The sequence below is a fragment of the Eurypyga helias genome, unplaced genomic scaffold (assembly GCF_000690775.1).
Source record: "Eurypyga helias isolate BGI_N326 unplaced genomic scaffold, ASM69077v1 scaffold16193, whole genome shotgun sequence".
Classification (NCBI taxonomy): domain Eukaryota; kingdom Metazoa; phylum Chordata; class Aves; order Eurypygiformes; family Eurypygidae; genus Eurypyga; species Eurypyga helias.
The window spans coordinates 40,141-57,411 of NW_010243251.1; the positions used below are offsets into that span (position 1 = coordinate 40,141).

The 17,271-nt window shown below is 43.4% G+C and overlaps 1 protein-coding gene across 1 annotated transcript; it reads right to left on the reverse strand.

Annotated features, from left to right (window-relative positions):
• Positions 1 to 2,232: 2,232 nt before the first annotated feature.
• PPEF1 (protein phosphatase, EF-hand calcium binding domain 1) lies at positions 2,233 to 16,891 on the reverse strand. Its single transcript, XM_010149347.1, has 11 exons — positions 16,826 to 16,891; positions 12,641 to 12,807; positions 10,913 to 10,949; positions 10,302 to 10,451; positions 8,027 to 8,227; positions 6,445 to 6,630; positions 5,663 to 5,805; positions 4,949 to 5,055; positions 3,798 to 3,961; positions 2,886 to 2,970; positions 2,233 to 2,426 (listed from the first exon to the last, which is right to left on the reverse strand). The coding sequence occupies exons 1-11, from the start codon at positions 16,889 to 16,891 to the stop codon at positions 2,233 to 2,235; spliced, it is 1,500 nt and encodes a 499-aa protein (XP_010147649.1).
• Positions 16,892 to 17,271: the final 380 nt, after the last annotated feature.

A 17,271-nucleotide genomic window follows, 5' to 3' on the forward strand; every position in this document is an offset into this window, starting at 1 on the left:
ACTGCATAGAACTCTGGGATAAAAAAGTTGGGGGTGGGGGGTGTTACAGAAGAAGAGCTTCTGCTGGAACAGTTTAGATTGAAGTACAAGTGGGCTCTTCCACTTTTAGCCTGGAGTGGCTTGTATTCCTGGGATTGCATGGTTCACAGTTACGCCCCCCTGCCACCTCCCTTTTTCTGTCAGGGGTAAGGAGCTCCTGTGTGCTGCTGGCAGGGTGGGCCATTCCCTTTTCTGGCTGGCTGGCTTGGCTCCTCTCACGCTGCAGTACTGCATCCCCAGAGCCCCTTCCTGCAGCCTGCCAAGTGAAGCACTGCCTTGCCACCTCACCTGGACATCCCCTCTGGGGAAGCCATCCCTGGAGGGGAGCATCTTTCAGTTTCCTGCTCGTTAGCCTCAGGAGCCTGTTGTCAGCGGGACATCAGAGCTGGAGGCTGTCAGCCACGTTCCTGAGCTCCCACATTGTGTTCCACACCCTGGTTTCATCCTTTCTTCCAGAGGGGTGGTGGCTGTCCTGTTCCACCTTGTTGCTGCGCACCCACAGTGAGGAAACTGATGGTAGGAAGCAAGATCCTGCCACACAGAGTGGTGTTTGGCTATCTGAGGTGGAGCCTTTTTGTCACTGCGCTCCACTGGAATAAGGTGGGACCAATCCTGACAGTCCATAGGTCAGAATAAACGCATGCTAAACACAGAGGCTCACTATTCCTAACGCCATTAAAGTTTTGCTGTGAATTTTGTTTGCACTATTAAAGGTTTTTCTTTTCCCCCTCCTGAGGTGACAGCAGTGTGTGTGTGTTTATTCGTAAGTCTGTCATGCTTCTGGGAAAGTATTTTGTATTTAATTGTAGAAAATTATACTTAAGAAAGACCATGGTACCTTAAGCTTGGGCTGCTGTTACGTTCTGTGATGATAAACTGTGAAGGGGGCCTTTTTTTGGTACTTTCAGCACTGTTACTAAATAAAAAACGAGCTACTTAGCTTTGCTTTCTCTGTGACGGGCTGGCTGGAACCTTTGCTTACCCAAGAGCAGTCTGTGCAGACTGCAGTTGTCAAGGCTGAGATAGGCAGCACTGGTTTCAAATCATTCCTCGCCTGGCTGCGCTTCGTTTTACACCTGTGTGTTGCTTTCAGTGTGAGGTCCTGGTCTCCCGCTCTCCCTGACAGGAGCGGACGGGGTGGAACGTGCAGGAACAGGAATACCGTAGGTTTGGAGTTTGGGGGGACGCCGAGAGCACTGCACTCTTACATCTTGCTGTGTTCCAAAAACTGTTTCAGCGTTTCTCAATTTACTTGGTAAGGAATTTATGCTTAACTCCATGCGAGAATATCTAGGTTTGCTAGCATCAAAATTGGTTAACTGTTGTGTTCACAGTCATCTCTTTGTTTTAAAGAACTCCAGTTAAGCTTTGGGAAAAGCGTGTTGTACTCTGACACGTGCAGGATACCAGAATGAAGGCAAAAAGACGCCACCCTTGCATCGCTGGGAAAGCCAGAGCTTTATTTTGTGATCTGTCGTACATTACGTTAACATGCCAGGGATTTAGCATTCACGTCCTGGGGTTAGAACTGTGTGTTAGCTCCAAATCCCCACACATCTAGGGAAAAGCAACCAGTGGCAAGAGGAAATGTAGTGCAAGCGTAAATGCCTTTCATCCACTGTCTGTAAACTTCGAGGAGGATAGATAGTGGCCTGGAATGTTTCGATTTCACTGCATCATGCGAAGAGTAGGATTAAATGCAGAACTACCTGTTTTAACTAGATAGTGGTTCTTCCCTGCTTTCTCTCCTGGATTGGACAGCCTAGGATAGCAGGCTCCATTGCGCCCGTTCCAACTCCAAGGAGGGTCTGATATGTTCCTTGTGGTCATCAGTGCTGTTTCTCAGCCGTCACTAGGAATGGGTGAAAGCAGCATACCAGTTTCTCTTCCGGTGGGGCTGTGGGTGCCTTGGCAGTGTACACAGGTTGGATTGACGGGGAGATGCCACCAGGGATGGGGATAAACTGTAAGGTGCTGACGTGGCAGTGACACGGTCATGCTGTAAGTAGTGGGGTGTCATCTCCTGTCTCAGTACTGGCAGGGGCTAAATAAAGGCTTACACAGTGACCGCAATGCTTACCTCATCGAGCCGCCTGTTTATTGTCTGTCAGTCTGGAAGTAGGTTTCCCAGACTGCTTAGCACTAACAACAGGACGGTGAGTTTCCAAGACAGCCCCAAGAACTGCTGCCTTCTCATGAGTTTGCCTTTTTCTCTAGTCTGTGAACCACGTGAAAGGCCTCTAAAAATTCACTGAAGTCAATGTGGCCATCTTTGTTGTGGTCTATGCTGAGGACTAACTTGTCGAGGGACTCGTCATACACATCGATGCCCAGGTGAGAAGTGAAGAGCTTCCATGTCTGGCCAAACTCCTCAAAAGAAATCAAGCCTAAAGGAGACAGACAGCAGATGATGGCTTTTTTCCAGTGCCATTTCCCCCCTCCTACGTACATGCGTGCGCACTCCTTCGCTGCAAGGAAGTTACCTGCCTACTGTAGCTTGAGCGTAAGTGAAGGACATTTTTAGTTTGGTTTAACGACCTAATGCTTTCAGCAGTGGAACTGAGAAGGCAGTAAATACTGAGTGAGAGTGGAAGGAGAAAAAGCCCCCAAAAGAGTGAAGCCAGTACAGGAGAGGGGATATGTGTGAATTTTTTCTCAAGTTAGGCCCTGTGAGCTGTCCCTTATATGGTGACAGCCTGACTGCTTAAATTAGTCTTCACTGAAGTAAAAAAATGACATCACCTCTGGTTCCTCTATGTTTAGAAGGCTTAAGGAAGAAATGCAGTGGGGAAAGATAGCTAGTACAGGCTTCCTAGAGCGGGTACAGTGAAGTTACCTTGACTTACCTGAGTGATCTTTGTCGATGATGTTAAAGATGATCTCCAGATCCTTTCTGTATCTGCACAGTGTTTCCACCAGAGCTGGCTGAACCTGGTTTTGAAATCCCACACAGGAAAACTGTTCAGACCTTGGTCTGAGTCTAACCAACAGAATGTGTGCTACCCCAATCTATGTTCCCTGTTTAACTTCTCAAATGTTTAAAAAAAGATCCTTATGCTCAAGTTCCCCAGAATGATACTTTGTGTCTTGCCCTGACAGATAATCAGCTAAAACCTGTCATTTTCAGATGGTGGGGCATGGGGGAAGGAGCCCTTCACACCTCCTACCTTCAGCAATTATTTGTGGAAATATGGATATCTAGGGAGCATGCTGCACACTCATACAAAGCTTTCACTGTACCTAAGTGAATGGATCCTGCTGCTCAGGTAAAAGATGGGGACAGTGAAGCACCAAAGTGCTGTGCGGCCACTCGGTAATAACTGGCTCTGGAGAAGAGACCTGGGTGACCATCAGACATCTAAAAGTCCACCTACAAATGCGACTCCCTCCTGCAGGGGCCTGAGTTGGCTCTGAAGCGCATCTGAAAAGCTCCTCTCAATGAGCGAGGGTTGAGTGCTTTGGGTAGGTTTTGTCACATCTCCCCAGCTACGTTATCTAAACGCCCTTGAGAGCCAACGGAAAGTAAGAAGCAGTTCTAGCATGTGATTCATCCAGCCTATTTTAAGCATCTACCTTAGCAGGGAATGATGATTCGTACCCCAACAGTGCTCATTTCCCTCCAGTGACTATAAAAGGAAGCTCAGCAACTAATTCAGCTGGAGCTGTCTACCTGATTGGCGAAACCACTGTCTTACGCCTCGAGTTGCACCAAAAGCTGTTCCTCCCAGATTTGCAAAGAAGCGTTTTTTCCTCCTTACCTCTTTATTAGGTTGACCTATTTTCAAATCGTAAAAACATGACATGAAGTCAACTTCTCCGTCTGGGTTCGTCTGTGCTAGCTGAGACCGCAGCATCCTCCAGGGCAGTTCCAGCTGTAGGACAGACTCCATCGCCGCAGCCCAGTCATTGACAGAAATCTTGCCTGCCAGAAGGGGTCAGTTCATGGTTACAAGCGGCACGTGGCAGAGAACACATCAATCACCAGCATGCCATCTGCCATTTTTAAAAACTGTTGCAAAATATAAACATTTTCTCCTAACCTGGGGATAAAAACCCTTCTAACAGTGAGCAGCAGGGTTGGACTAGACATTTCCAAAGGTCCCTTCCAACCTCAACAACTTTGTGATGCTATTATGATGTCCAGTGTGTTTTAATGCCTTTTTTTTTTTTTTTTTTTAATGCCAAGAAGAGTACATCAGATTTGAGTGGAGCTGCAGCTAGAGAGACCTACGTTGCTGGAAATGCAACAAGGAAATATGTTATGCAGCTGTTTGATGGGCAAAAAACCAGTACCATCACTTACTGATTGCCCTTTTAGGGACACCGTTGGCAACCCAGTCAAGTGAGAAGCCATCATGAGGAAAAGTTGTATCTGTGCTAGAAACCACTAACTCCTTGCTCCTATGTAAAACGTTCAGGTATCAATTTACCACCGACTTTTCTTCAGCTGAAGAGTGAGCGTGGCGTGTCTCCTGGCAGCATAGCCAGTCAACTTCACTCAGACAGAAGGAGACCAGTTCCCCCTCACCTGAGACTTCGATTTCCTGTCTGCCATCTGAAGACATCCCTAAGTAAAGGTTAGGTTCACTTGGGTTCTGGAGCTGGATTTGCCTGCCCAAAGTCTCTGCCCCACAACAAACACCATTTCCTTGTTTGCCCATGTGTTTCAGTTATTTTCTTCTACCTACTTAAAGCTTCATCCCCTCAAGTTGTTTTCTGAGGCTAAGAGCTTCTTAACACCTATCCTGCCCTGTGGGCAGGAAGAACCTAAGATCAGCCAGCCTCTGCTGCCCTCCAGCCTTACACTGGCAGGCAGGGCATTTCTCCGTAGGGTTTGTCCCCTCTGCATCCACACACATGTGGAAGCTGTTTTCCCTGTGGTGGCAGCTGGACAGAGAGGTAGTGTTACCTGTGCCGTTGAGGTCATACTGCGCAAAAGCACTAGTGAGTTCAGACCTGTGAGCATAAATCTTCTCTCGTAAGGACTTTAAGGCAGATGACTCAATTGTACCCACCCTAGGTGGAAAAAGACACAGAGCAGGTCATTAAAGGATTTAAATCCTCTAGCACCTTATGCTTTTCAACATTCATTATCAAATTCTTGTATCCTTTAACATGTTGTATGTTTAGGGTCACCAAGAGACAACAGTGTGTGTGGGGGGGGAAACCCAAACCAACAAAACAAACAAAGGCCCATAAGAATAATCTGAATTTAGGAGATAATCTAGTTTATGCAGGTAATTCTAAGCTGCTTTGCTTCAGTAAATCTGACCACAGTGCTAGGCCTGGCAAAGCTGTGATGATAAACTTTTTGGACTCATTCATAACAGGATTTGTGCAGATTAACGCTGCAGCCTCAAAGCAGACGTGACAGACAGGCGCAGGCCCTTTACGAGTCCCTGACAATTGTCTGTTCTAACCGCTTACCACGTCTAATTACCTTTGGGAGTTTCTCTGGAAACCAAGTTGGAGTACTTAGAACATGTTTTGGCCACTGTATTAAATTTGCAATTGTAAAGGAGAAAACCAAGGAAAATAGGTGCCTATTAAATTATCCAGTCGAAGTATAGATTCGTGTATGCTAAGTGCATATACGCTCACTGCATACAACGCAGAGCTTTACCTCTCCTGAAGATTCTGCCTGCGTGTGTGCTTGCTGACTCGATACTGTACGAACCGAGGGATCAGTTCAGGATTCAGTTTGATGTATGCTCCCCGGTTGCTCCCCTCTTCGTAATAGTTAGAAGCAGAAAATATAGTGATAACCTAATCATAGGAAACAAAAACGGGTTGGCTAGAAAACTCCTTGGGGCTGATTTATGAAACTGATCTGAGACAAACATGCAGGTTACAAAACGAAGTGTCTGTGCATAAAAACAGGGATCAACAACTATGTCGTCCACCAAATTGCTTGCAGTTTTCGAGTCAGAGCTCCAGGCCTGTATTTTTGGCCTGCCATAGGAAGGCTTCAGTTCAGAGGGCAGTGTTTAACATGGCATTAAACAGAAACCTCTTTCTAAGATTGCCCTGGTTTTCAGGATCCTTGCTGGCCTTCTGATACAGCACGTCAGAAAGCAGGGCCAGAAGAGAAATGATGAAGCTAAAAGGCTTCTAGAGCCTTAGAGCGTCTCTTGCACTGTATTTACACATAACCCTCCTCAGGGATTCTGTTGGTTGTTGGTTTGTTTTCACATGAGTAATAAGCCAGTCCCTACTCCCTGGAGCTGTAAGGAATTTTGTCTGTCAGAAGTCCACAATTCATTGTAACACCTATCTAGCACACAGTTTTCTCAAACCCATTTTTAAGAAGTCACTCGTGTTTTTAGTTAACTTTGCAGACAAATCTACTGCAGATTTGCCTGTGAAATTCACAGGAGAATTCTGTTCTACATGGAAGCATCTTACCTTCCCATCATGACTGATCTCATAACCTTCTGGCTTAAATTCATGAGACCTGATGAGCATCTTCAGATTATACCTTTCAAACAGCTTGGCAGTGACATCAGGGCCAAAGTAACAACCTCCTCCTCGGCACTTGTTCGGTGTACAGCCATTTTGGCTTCTTGGATCACTCCAGAGAATGTCAAGGATCTGTAAATAGCAAACTCCAGCAACTGAGGACTGGTAGCAGGTGAGGGCTGACAGGCTATGGCTAATGTACTGCCATGGCAAGGGCCCCACAGTACAGGGAGAAAACACATCTGAGCTAGCAAGTAGGCCTCATGTTTTCTTCCCTTCAGCAGGGCATTCAGCATTGGGCTTGAAACTTTTGTGCTTCTTTTCTTAAGAAACATTATCTAGATTCTGGATGACCTTTTTCAGATTAAATACTCTTTCAGAAATATACCTATTTTACAGCTGAAGTTTCCAGACTCGGGCAGGCGCATCAGGAATGGTACCTGGTACCTGGGCTATCTCAGAGAGTGCAATAGCTGCTGCCTTTGCATGTAGGCATTTTCTGTTTCCCAGCACAGACCAGATAACAACAGAGATGGGTGGTTTTACCTAAACCAAGCGTGGGACTGCCTGTTCTAAACACAAGAGTTGCCTTTGACTTTGTCCTGGGCTAGCTCATGTCTCAAACCAAGATTTTACAGATACGAGGATGAATTATCATGGTTTAAAGTCACCCAACCTAATAATTCTAGTCAGCAGCAAACATTAGGCAAAAATGTGTTTGTTTAAACCTCACTGGACAAGGTTCACACTAACATGTTCCACTTCACATTTGTGAGCAGGATCAGTGGACGCTTGGCTATCTGGGGGAATTTGAGGAGTTGCTTGTGCCCATTACATTAGTTTGTAGGTCAGATATGTATCTTGGGAAATCACGTTTTCAGAGCCAGATTTGCTTCTCAAGAAGCAAACCAAAAGTGCATGTCCCTAAAGCAGCTGTCTGAAGAGAAGCTCAGAAAAATAAACATACACAACTCAACATTGGGCTTCTAAATTGCTGCGCAAATTAAACTTTTCAAATTGTCACGATTTATTAAATTACAGTATGACGAAATGAACAGCCAGAGGACAAAAAATTCCCACTCTTGAGTACTCAGACGGTAAGTGTCAGAGTTGGGTGTTTTTTTGACAGTATCAGCATTCAGCTGCCAAAACCACAGTCGAAAAAACAAGCTTCTCGCTGTCGCCGACAACTGCAAAGTGTGACCTATTTAGAGACAACCACGTAAGTACCAACAGATCCAACCACATGAGGGCACGCAAACACACCTCATAGCGACCAGCGTCCTCCTCCTAGCGGCTAAGAAAACAGTGGGTAAGTTGTACTTGTAAGGTCTAAAATCACAAGCCTTTATTACCAGGTCTACAAAAAGCATCCTAAATAACTAATAGCTGGCTAGTACACTACCCAGAATGATGGGTTTCTTATTAAGAGACAGTTCCCTTAGAGTCAAATGTAGTGCCTGAACAGAGCGCCTGCCGGGTTTGTGCAGGAGGGGCTCCCTATCAGCCCGTCTTTGGTTTCACTTACTTGTTTCCATTCCTTCAGGGCGGGGTCTGGAGGCAAATTTGAGCCTGAAGGCTCAGTGGAGCCCGATGAAGAGATGCGTTGCCTTTTCCCTGCAACGTTCTGGTTGGCAATGTGTTTACTGGGTCTGGTGGTGGGAATATTCTCCTTCACTTGGTCCTGTCTATCTGTCACTGACTTCGGTGGCCGCATCAAAGACTTCAACTTAAACAAAAACAAAATTGAAGGAGTTACCAGAACATAAAGATGATACAGAGATGTCAGCCGGAAAGCACATCAGTTCCCGTTTCCTGTACTCAATACTGAACTCTCATAACATCCCAAACTCACAGGTTTAGTGGAAGCTATAGGTGTCTGGCACTTGCAGCAATTTTGCTTTCTGCCTATCAGTGGCCAGTCTCTTCAGAGCTGCTCTCCTATTCTTACCAAGACACACAGACTCATGCAAACCACAAGGTCTCACTATACAGCAAGTACGGTTTGGGCACAGGGCAGACACTTAAGTGTCTGCACTGGACACTGAAAATACACAGGTCTCCCTGACTGAGGATGGAACAGCACTCACTACCGCTCTGATACAGTAGCATGCTGCTAAGTTAATTAGGCTAAAATAAATGGAATAACAGGAGGATAACAGTTAAATCGATCAATTAATTATTACATCAGGCCCTTTTGTTGTTAAATCAACCTCCTCTAATATGCATGGGCATTTGCTTTTTTGGAGCTGTGTGCTATGGCTCCATGAATGCCCATTACTACCGACTCTTCTCCAGGGAGTATCTTTTCTTCTCATTTGAAATTTTCTCATTCAAGCACATTTTTTGAACAAAAAGCACGCACACACACACCCAATTCTACACATTAACAAAGAAAAGGACTGATGCAAACCAAAATGCAAACCACAGGGTTATTCCCCAGGGCACTGACCAGACTCTGAGACCTGTCAGTTGTTGGCTGTACCAATTAAAATACGTCAGTTGGCCTTGAGTGATGCTGCCCTGAGTTGTGGCCTGCACGTGTCTCATTAGCAACGTTCTCCCGTGGCAGCAACTCTGACCTGTTAATTCTGCGTTTCACAGACTGCATCAGTAACAGGTTCAGCTCAGCCTTGGTGAAAGCCTGGGCAGAACTGAGCTCACAGTTAAGACACCCACATCTGTAGTTAGGCACCCAGTTATAGTGTACAGTGATATAGCCAACAGAGCCTAGACTCCAATGACCAAAAGTATTCATTGCCCTTTTTCACACCTTTAGGAAACAGAGATACACCTGACTGTCCTGTAAAGCATTTATTTCTCTATTAGAAAACATGAGGATGAGAGAAATAGCTCTAGATTCCTCAGGCACTAATGACAAGGCACACAAGGTCGCTTAAACATAGGTATCTTATGCCTTCTGGGATGCTCTACCATGTCTGTGAGTTAGTGTGAGGTGGGCAGATAATGAACCAGACCTGAAGAAGACTGGGGGAGGAGACCTGCGAAGACGACTTTCTCCAGAAGCAGCCAGAGGGGACATCCCTCAGCTACAGGATGCTTCCACAAACGGCATTAGAGATCTATGTTTGAACAATTACAAAATCTGGATCTCCACCACATCTCCTAGATCTCCTTTTATTATAAGGAACCTAAGCACCCCACTCACAAGGAGACATCTAAGTTTAGTTTTCCAAACCTCACACCATTTTCTACTGATTTGAAAGAGCTGTGTTTGCTCACCACTTCTTAAAAAGCAAACAAACAAAAGAAGATGTTTCTGTCTTCTACATCCCTGAAAAGTAATAGTTTCTGTTTCCTCAAGTCCTGAAGTTTGATCCCGGAAAGGCTCTCCCACATGCACAAAGCTCAGCTGCTGCCAAAGAAGCACCTCACAGGTGGAGAACTTCCCCCCACACCGGATGGCAGAAGCACAGCCCGAGGACAAAAGGCAGTGCTAAAAAGATGTGGCTAGGTTGTAGTATTTCTAAAGTGGTTAGAAATGCCTCAGAATTACCTACTCTTTATACTTTCTGGCTAATGCATCATCACTGCAGGAAAGAGGTATCTAAAGCGTTTTTAGCTATTTTAAAGTCCAAAGACCCATGTCATTTTACAGCTGCAAAACAATCAGCTCTCACACCTTCCTTCCTAAAAACTGAAGGAAAATGACTCTTTTTTGCCTGACGTGCTTTATACAGCAGCCATTTCCTTTCTTAATGCAAACAACTTGGTCTTAGCGTTTCTACTGCTAAATTTTTTAAGGAAAACAAAATTATCCGTACATGCATATGACCTCTTACCTTATTTCTCTCAAGTGTATTCAGGAAATCCAAATCTGTGGTGTCTGAAATCCCTCCGTGTAGGATAAGAACTTTGCTATCAACTATAGTGGCGAGGGGAAGCCAGCTAAAGACTTCACGCAGAAGACACAAAATCTGTTTCCCGTGGTCCTGTAAAACACACTCCTGTATTAGGTCCTATTTCTGGCAGATTCTGTTCCTTCTAAGTTCAAGATTTCGCTGAAGTGTCTGGCACAGTCTGTATGAACAGTCCTGTCCAGGCGACAGCCCGAACTGCAACACTGACAAACGTGTCCCAACTATTACTTCAGGCCACTTGATTGTCTCTACAGCATTTCAGTTTTCTTTCACGCTCACCTCTTCCTGTGTTCTTGAGTGGCCTTATGAATGTTATTTATTTCATCCCACAGATCTCTGAGCATAAAAGGCTAGCACTTAAAATTGTTTTGCCAGTTATGCCACTGAAAATCCAAAATAATTTCAACTACATTGCTAAAGTCATTCTGTACTACACCTAAATAAATTGGTTGGAAGTTTCCTTGTTTACACAGGTTTCATTTTGCATGTGCAAGGCTACAAAGAATATACAGGGGAAGGAAGAGGAATCTCACCTTGTACTTCTTTGAAACTTCTTTTGTGAAGCCATATCTGAAAACAGAACATCGTGAACTAGTTTTCCATGTGTCCCTTCTGCACGATTTTCTATAGCATTTGTAGAATTTTTCTATTCCTCTTTTTCTCCTGCCAGTCTGTCTTACCCCTGTTTAAACGTGGTTTCTTCTGCTCAGTCTCAAGAATTACGTTAAGCTGATTTCTTGTACATACAAGAGACCAGGAACAGAATCCAGACCAATAATTATTAAGTGGCCTTTTGCCCATCTAAATGAAATAGCTTAGCAGTTTTACCTTTTAGATACCATAAAGAAACTTCAAAGGAACCTAACTGAGGATGGGCAAATATTGCCACAAAATTTCCACCGAGTTTTGGTTCTAAATCACTCAACTTTATTAGACAGTGTTGTCTCTCATGTCTTTTCCCCCCACAAGGGACAAGAATTTTGATACCTCGTCCTGTTAACACCAAGATATCCTTGATTCAGTGGGTATTTTCACAACACCCTAACTCTCAGCTTTCAAATTTACCAGTGTGCAGCACTGATAATCAACATGCCTGGCAAAGAGCCATACACAGGAATGCATCTTTGCACTCCATACCATCACAGACTTAGCATTTTCCACTATTTTTCATGGGAATTGTCCTACCTTGTAGATAAAGTAACTGACCTTGTTTCCTGGATTTTTTTTAAATTAAGTGCTGAAAAAGGAACTATCATGTGATACTTCTGATGATTCTCTTACATGGATCATTAACAGGATTTGAACCTGGGCCTCTAACCTGGTTTTATGCCTGGGCTAAAGAACAATATATTTTGCGTGCACTCATCAAATGACAGAAGGGGTACAACCAGTTACCCACCAGTCAGTCATAGAATCATAGAATGGTTTGGGTTGGAAGGGACCTTAAAGACCATCTAGTTCCAACCCCCCTGCCTTGGGCAGGGACACCCTGCACTAGACCAGGTTGCTCAAAGCCACATCCAGCCTGGCCTTGAACACATCCAGGGATGGGGCATCTTCAAGTCACCAGATGACTTACTGGAGTAGCTGAGAATTGTAGGGACCAGGACTGAGTTCTTCTTCTCACATCTGAGAGAGAAAGATTTTGTCTGCAAGTCACACTTTCACTGCAGCCAGAGACACTGGCTGTGCTCACGCCCTTGGCAGTGCTGTACAGTTGAGTACAAATACCTGTATTAGAAACCAGGGTCTCAGCTGTCCCTGCAATGGGGTAGACTGCCACCTCTCAACTAAAGGACCTCCACAGCGTAGAAGCGTAGAAGGATATTTACCCACCCCTTGTGTTTGGGAAGTGACATCTTAGTCTAAAGTTAAGCCAGCTCCTGGTTTACTGGTTCCATTACACTGCATACTATTACGTCTTCTGCTATGTTGTGGAAAATGCCAATGCTTTAACTTCAATATAATCCTTCCATCTGTACCCTTTCCCCAAATCTGGTACTCTGGAAGCTCCAGTAAGCTTACTGACTTCAATGGATTGTGATTAGGTCAGAGACAAGACTCCCATGTGTGTGCCTGTGTGTAATGAGGATGTTCTTTGCCCCCCTCACACATCTTGAAGATGCAGAACTAAACCTGAAAACCTAATAAAACCTTATTTCTGTTTTAGTGTCACAGTGGCCAAAGCAGCATTCAAAAGCTCAAACACTTCTAGTGAAAGGCCATTTACTCCCTCCCTCCCCCCATCCCTTAAAATCTACCTCAGGTTCATGATGTAATCTTCATGGTTTCCTCTATTCAAGTGTAAATCATTGGGGTAGATAAGAAGAAATGCAAACAGGATTATAAGTATTTCCATAGAATTTTTCCCTCTGTCAACAAAATCACCATTAAAGACATAAGGGTTTTGTTCTGAAGGCAGACCATTCTGCAGAAGAAAACAAAACCAAAAACATTTAGAGATGCTTCCATGATACTCTAATAAAGGAAATAGTATTTCAAACGAGATCACATTCCTAGAAAACATGAAAAAACCCTGCACAGCAGAGAGATCTAAAATGCAGTGTTTCTTTACTTCCACTGCTTTACAACAAAAATACCAGACAACCTGTATGAGCCATCAGAGATAATCTCTGCTTATGATGCCATCTCTAAACCTTTCCTTTACCTATTAAATTAAATTGAAAGGGACCGATAGAAACATTATTCTTCTAATAAAATACACTTTTCTGTTAATGCAACTGCTGCCAGGAAGTTATGCACTTGCAAATAGGAGTCATTCATTTTGAACAGAAGACAAGAAATCCATGAAAAATGATCTTCTGACACAAGTCTGACAGTTCTTACACAGTAAGAAAACTGATTTCATATATTTGCATTGTTTGCAGTGTATGCTTCTAAAACGCTAGAGAAAGACTAGGACTAGTCCAGAGGACATCAAATCTTACTACAGAACTCTCAAAAAAACTTGTTCCCAGTTGCTTAAATCCTGAAAGCACAACTTGGATTTTACTCACATTGCATTTTGCCCCCACCCAGGGCAAAGATACACTTGAACACTCACAAACCTGAGAGGCTATGCATATAGGTATTTCCTACCCTATTTTTTCTGAAGATCAAGAGCAATGCTTTATGACTTATCAAGAGCTGGTATTGTGAATTGATAGTGTTTCATTAGATTAGTTATCCTCATGTCAATGGGTGCCATCAGCTTACAGAAAGCATAGCAGCAATTATGTGTAGCTTCATCATTTCCAATCATGAGTATCAGAAATATTATTTCAATTTTGACTTGCCAGAAAAAGGAAACCTCTGTTTTCACAACCGGTGTGCACAAGAATTATCAATATAGCATCTATAAAATCCCTTTACAACTGTGGAAGCCACTCTTAACAGGTTTGGCAGCATTGCAAGACGTCCCACTTCCTGAATATAGCTACTGCGTCAGTCTGCAGCACTTCCTATGCTCCTGTGGCATTCCCTGGTGTTCTGCCTCAGCAGGTTTATTGCAGGATGCATGGTTTGGCCAGAGATTCAATTAAACGTTTGAGTCCATTAGGAAATCTCTATTTTGTCCCGCTCAGTGTGCCACGCTGTTATGTCGGAATGCGGTAGTGAATCCTGGTCTCTTGATTCCCACAGCGGCACAGTCCTGACTGCTATAAGTAGAGTTTGCTTGGTTTTTGCCATAGCCTCTCCCCAGCTCTCTCCAAGCTCACGTGGAAGAAGCATGTGATTGCTCTGTGCTCACAAGAGTGACAATTTATGAGATGCTGCTAATGCAGTGGTCTGTAGTGGTTTTAAAAAAGGAAGTACGGATTTCAGGAGTGGAACAGACAGCAGAGACTCAGAAGCAGCTCTTGGAAAGATGAATTAATAAAAGCTCTGCCTTAAAACCGATAGGCATGCGAATCACCAACAGATTGTCAGTGTACACACAGCCACCCTGTAACTGCAGTCCTCATGGAAAGACAGATCTACCAGAGCACTATCCAGACTCCATCATTCTTCTTTTAGAAAAGCTTACCCACAACTCAAGAGTTTTAGATGAGCGTTTGTTTGGGACTTCCAACTTCAGTGTGACATTTTAGTTCTGTTCCACACCTGTGGAAAATTGTTATTTCCTTTTCTGTTGTTTTGACTAATAATAAGCAAAACTAAATTAAAGGCTGTTTCAGCCTCTGACATGTCAAAGAGGTGAACAAAACCCTCTAATGATTAGCAACTTGCTGTTGGGCATCATTACTGTATCTGCTGGGTTAGTGATTAATTAACTTCCATATGTCGTTTGCATTTTCTACAGCTTCAGGCTATTTCTGTCCCTAGCACCCACTTAAACAATCTAATTTAGCAATTCATAATTTAAAATTCAGGTGTTTCAAGGAATTCCCTGAAATGTTGTAATTTCATGGAGATTAATGCAGGGACTGAATGAACCTTACAAACTGGCTATTGAGAAAGAAATAATTATCTTAGCCCCACCCAAAGCAGGTTGAAGAATTATCCCCACTATTACAACCCACACTGTGTTGATACGCTGTCAATTGCTATCTACGTGTTTGCTGCTGGCAGTTTGTGGAAGTGCTGTGATACAAGTTCCCCGAACAGAGCCCCACGCTCAAGGCACCTGAGCTGCATGCAGGCCACTGAAACGCTTCAGTGGGGATTTCAGTTCTGTGCAGAGCCGGGATCACTACGCACTTCGTGGCACTGTTTAGGATTGCACCCTTTTGTTTAAGGTTCTGGGTGGTTCATACCAACTTGGAGGAAGAAATCCAACTGAAACAGAGTTAGGGAAGCAGGAAAAAATGGGTCCCAAAGGGTGACTGGGTTCACTGCTCACCTGAGTAAACTGCTCCAAGGGGGCACAAAATACCGTGTCATTTAATCTGCTTCTAAATAAATCCATTAGGGAGGGGAAAAAGAATCATCTTCTGTTTACTCCAAAAGAGTAAAATTCGGCCTGATTGCAGCTGTAAATATAACTATATCCAAGCATTTATCTTCAAAATAGTTCTTTTTCCCATTTCTAAATAACGAAGCAACTCTATCGTGTGCTTCTGTTTTCCCAACTGCTTTGAAATGACAAAATATTTGCCCATTTTATTCAGTGTGGTGGACTGACTACCCTAGTTGCCTAACAGAGAATGACTGGGGGTAAACTCTAGTGCCTGAAGTCAGCGGAATTTTGGCTCTGAATTTACTGAAATCAGTCCTCGCTTAGAGATTTTCCTCTTTGTAAAATCCATTAGAGAGGGGAAAAAGAATCATCTTCTGTTTACTCCAAAAGAGTAAAATTCGGCCTGATTGCAGCTGTAAATATAACTATATCCAAGCATTTATCTTCAAAATAGTTCTTTTTCCCATTCCAGGTCTTGCGTACGAAACCAACCTGTATCATACTCTCATACCAGTTTCATAAAGGAAGATTGTCTAATTAAAATAACAGCTAAAAGACTGCAAGCCAAGGGCCAGCTAAATGCCACTGATTGATTAATAACAAAAGCAGAACTCTGTAAAAAGGATTGTACTTGAACAGGCTTCAGGCATGCACTTGGGCAAAACAACCAAGTTTCCATTTAGCAGGTGTCAGATAAAGTGTAACACAATTGGAAGCAGGAGGAATTACATCATTTAAACACCTGGTTCGGCCCACTTCAGTTCCTATTCAGTGCACATGAATGTGTAAGGATCAGACACAAACCCTTTCCCCTGGAAAGCTCAAATCAAAGAGAGTATCTGCTAAATGAAAGGTGGTGAAAAGATGAATGTGAAACTAAACATAGAAAATTTCCCGTATCTTCAGTTAAATATACAATTGTGGAAAAGACAGCCTGGAGCTTAATGTTTTTCACATCAGGAAAAGAGAGCTATGCGTTTTTAACATTAAAAAGTGAGCAGCTGTTCAAGGATAAGTAAAGGGTGCCCAAGGTATTTCCGTTTTGTGCAGACTATCTGATTGCTTCCAAGACTTAAAAAGCTTTTAAACAGGTAGCACTCTTTTTTGGTTCCTGCAAACAAATAATAAGAAAAACCACTTTGCAGGTATCAATGGAAGGCCTAAATGAAAGCTTTTGCTTTTTTTTCTGGAGGGCCAAAATTATGCATGGTGTAGTGTTTTAGAAGTGTGTGTTTTAGAAGACTTCAGTCTATATGAAATATAAAACAGTGGCAGAACTTTGGAGACATTGCAAGGTACCATCTTAAGGTTTGGTTCATGCTCCAGTTCAACATTTAGGATGAGAAAGATATCCTGGATCTCCTCCTCCAAAGTGAGCAGGAGGATACAGAGAAGGAAAAGCTACTACAAAGACACCATTCAAATTGTTCCAGCATTTGTGTGTTAAATGCACACCACATACAGTGATATGTCTATCAGACATAAATACATGTTCTTAACAACAAGTTGAGAAGTGAAAATGCTGCATCACAAACTGCCTACTTACCTTGTAGAATATCAGCAAAAGATCATCTAGGTTTCCATGCAAATCTCCTACAGCAAACAGAAACATGATGTTATCTCTTTTTTTGTTATTATTTCTTACAGAGGAGGAAATAAGATGGAATTATAAAAGTGGAATCAGTTACTCCTAACAAGTTTGTCCCCGTATTTTTCTTAGTAATTTGCCTTATATTAAGATTAGCTTCATTTTAAGGTACATGCTGAAACTGCTTGTAAAACCTGGCAATTAAATACTTAAAAGAGTATACATTGTCTTGCAGGAAGTTTTTGTCTTTCCAGCTGGATCTGAAGATCAGACCAGTCACACAGCCAAAGGTTCACTCAGGGAAATGCAAGCAAGGCTGTCTGGGCTGCCAGTGCACGCTGCTGGTTCATGTCCAGCTTTTCATCCACCAGTACCCCCAAGTCCTTCTCCTCAGAGCTGCTCTC

Bases quoted from the DNA above. Each gene is read 5' to 3' on its own strand.
- PPEF1 (XM_010149347.1), bottom strand. From the start codon at position 16,891: ATGTTTCTGTTTGCTGTAGGAGATTTGCATGGAAACCTAGATGATCTT. The intron at 6,631-8,026 runs GTAAGTGAAACC...TGCTATTTACAG, and splicing joins CCCTGAAGGAATGGAAACAA to ATCCTTGACATTCTCTGGAG. The intron at 3,962-4,948 runs GTAACACTACCT...CCCTTCTGGCAG, and splicing joins GTATGACCTCAACGGCACAG to GCAAGATTTCTGTCAATGAC.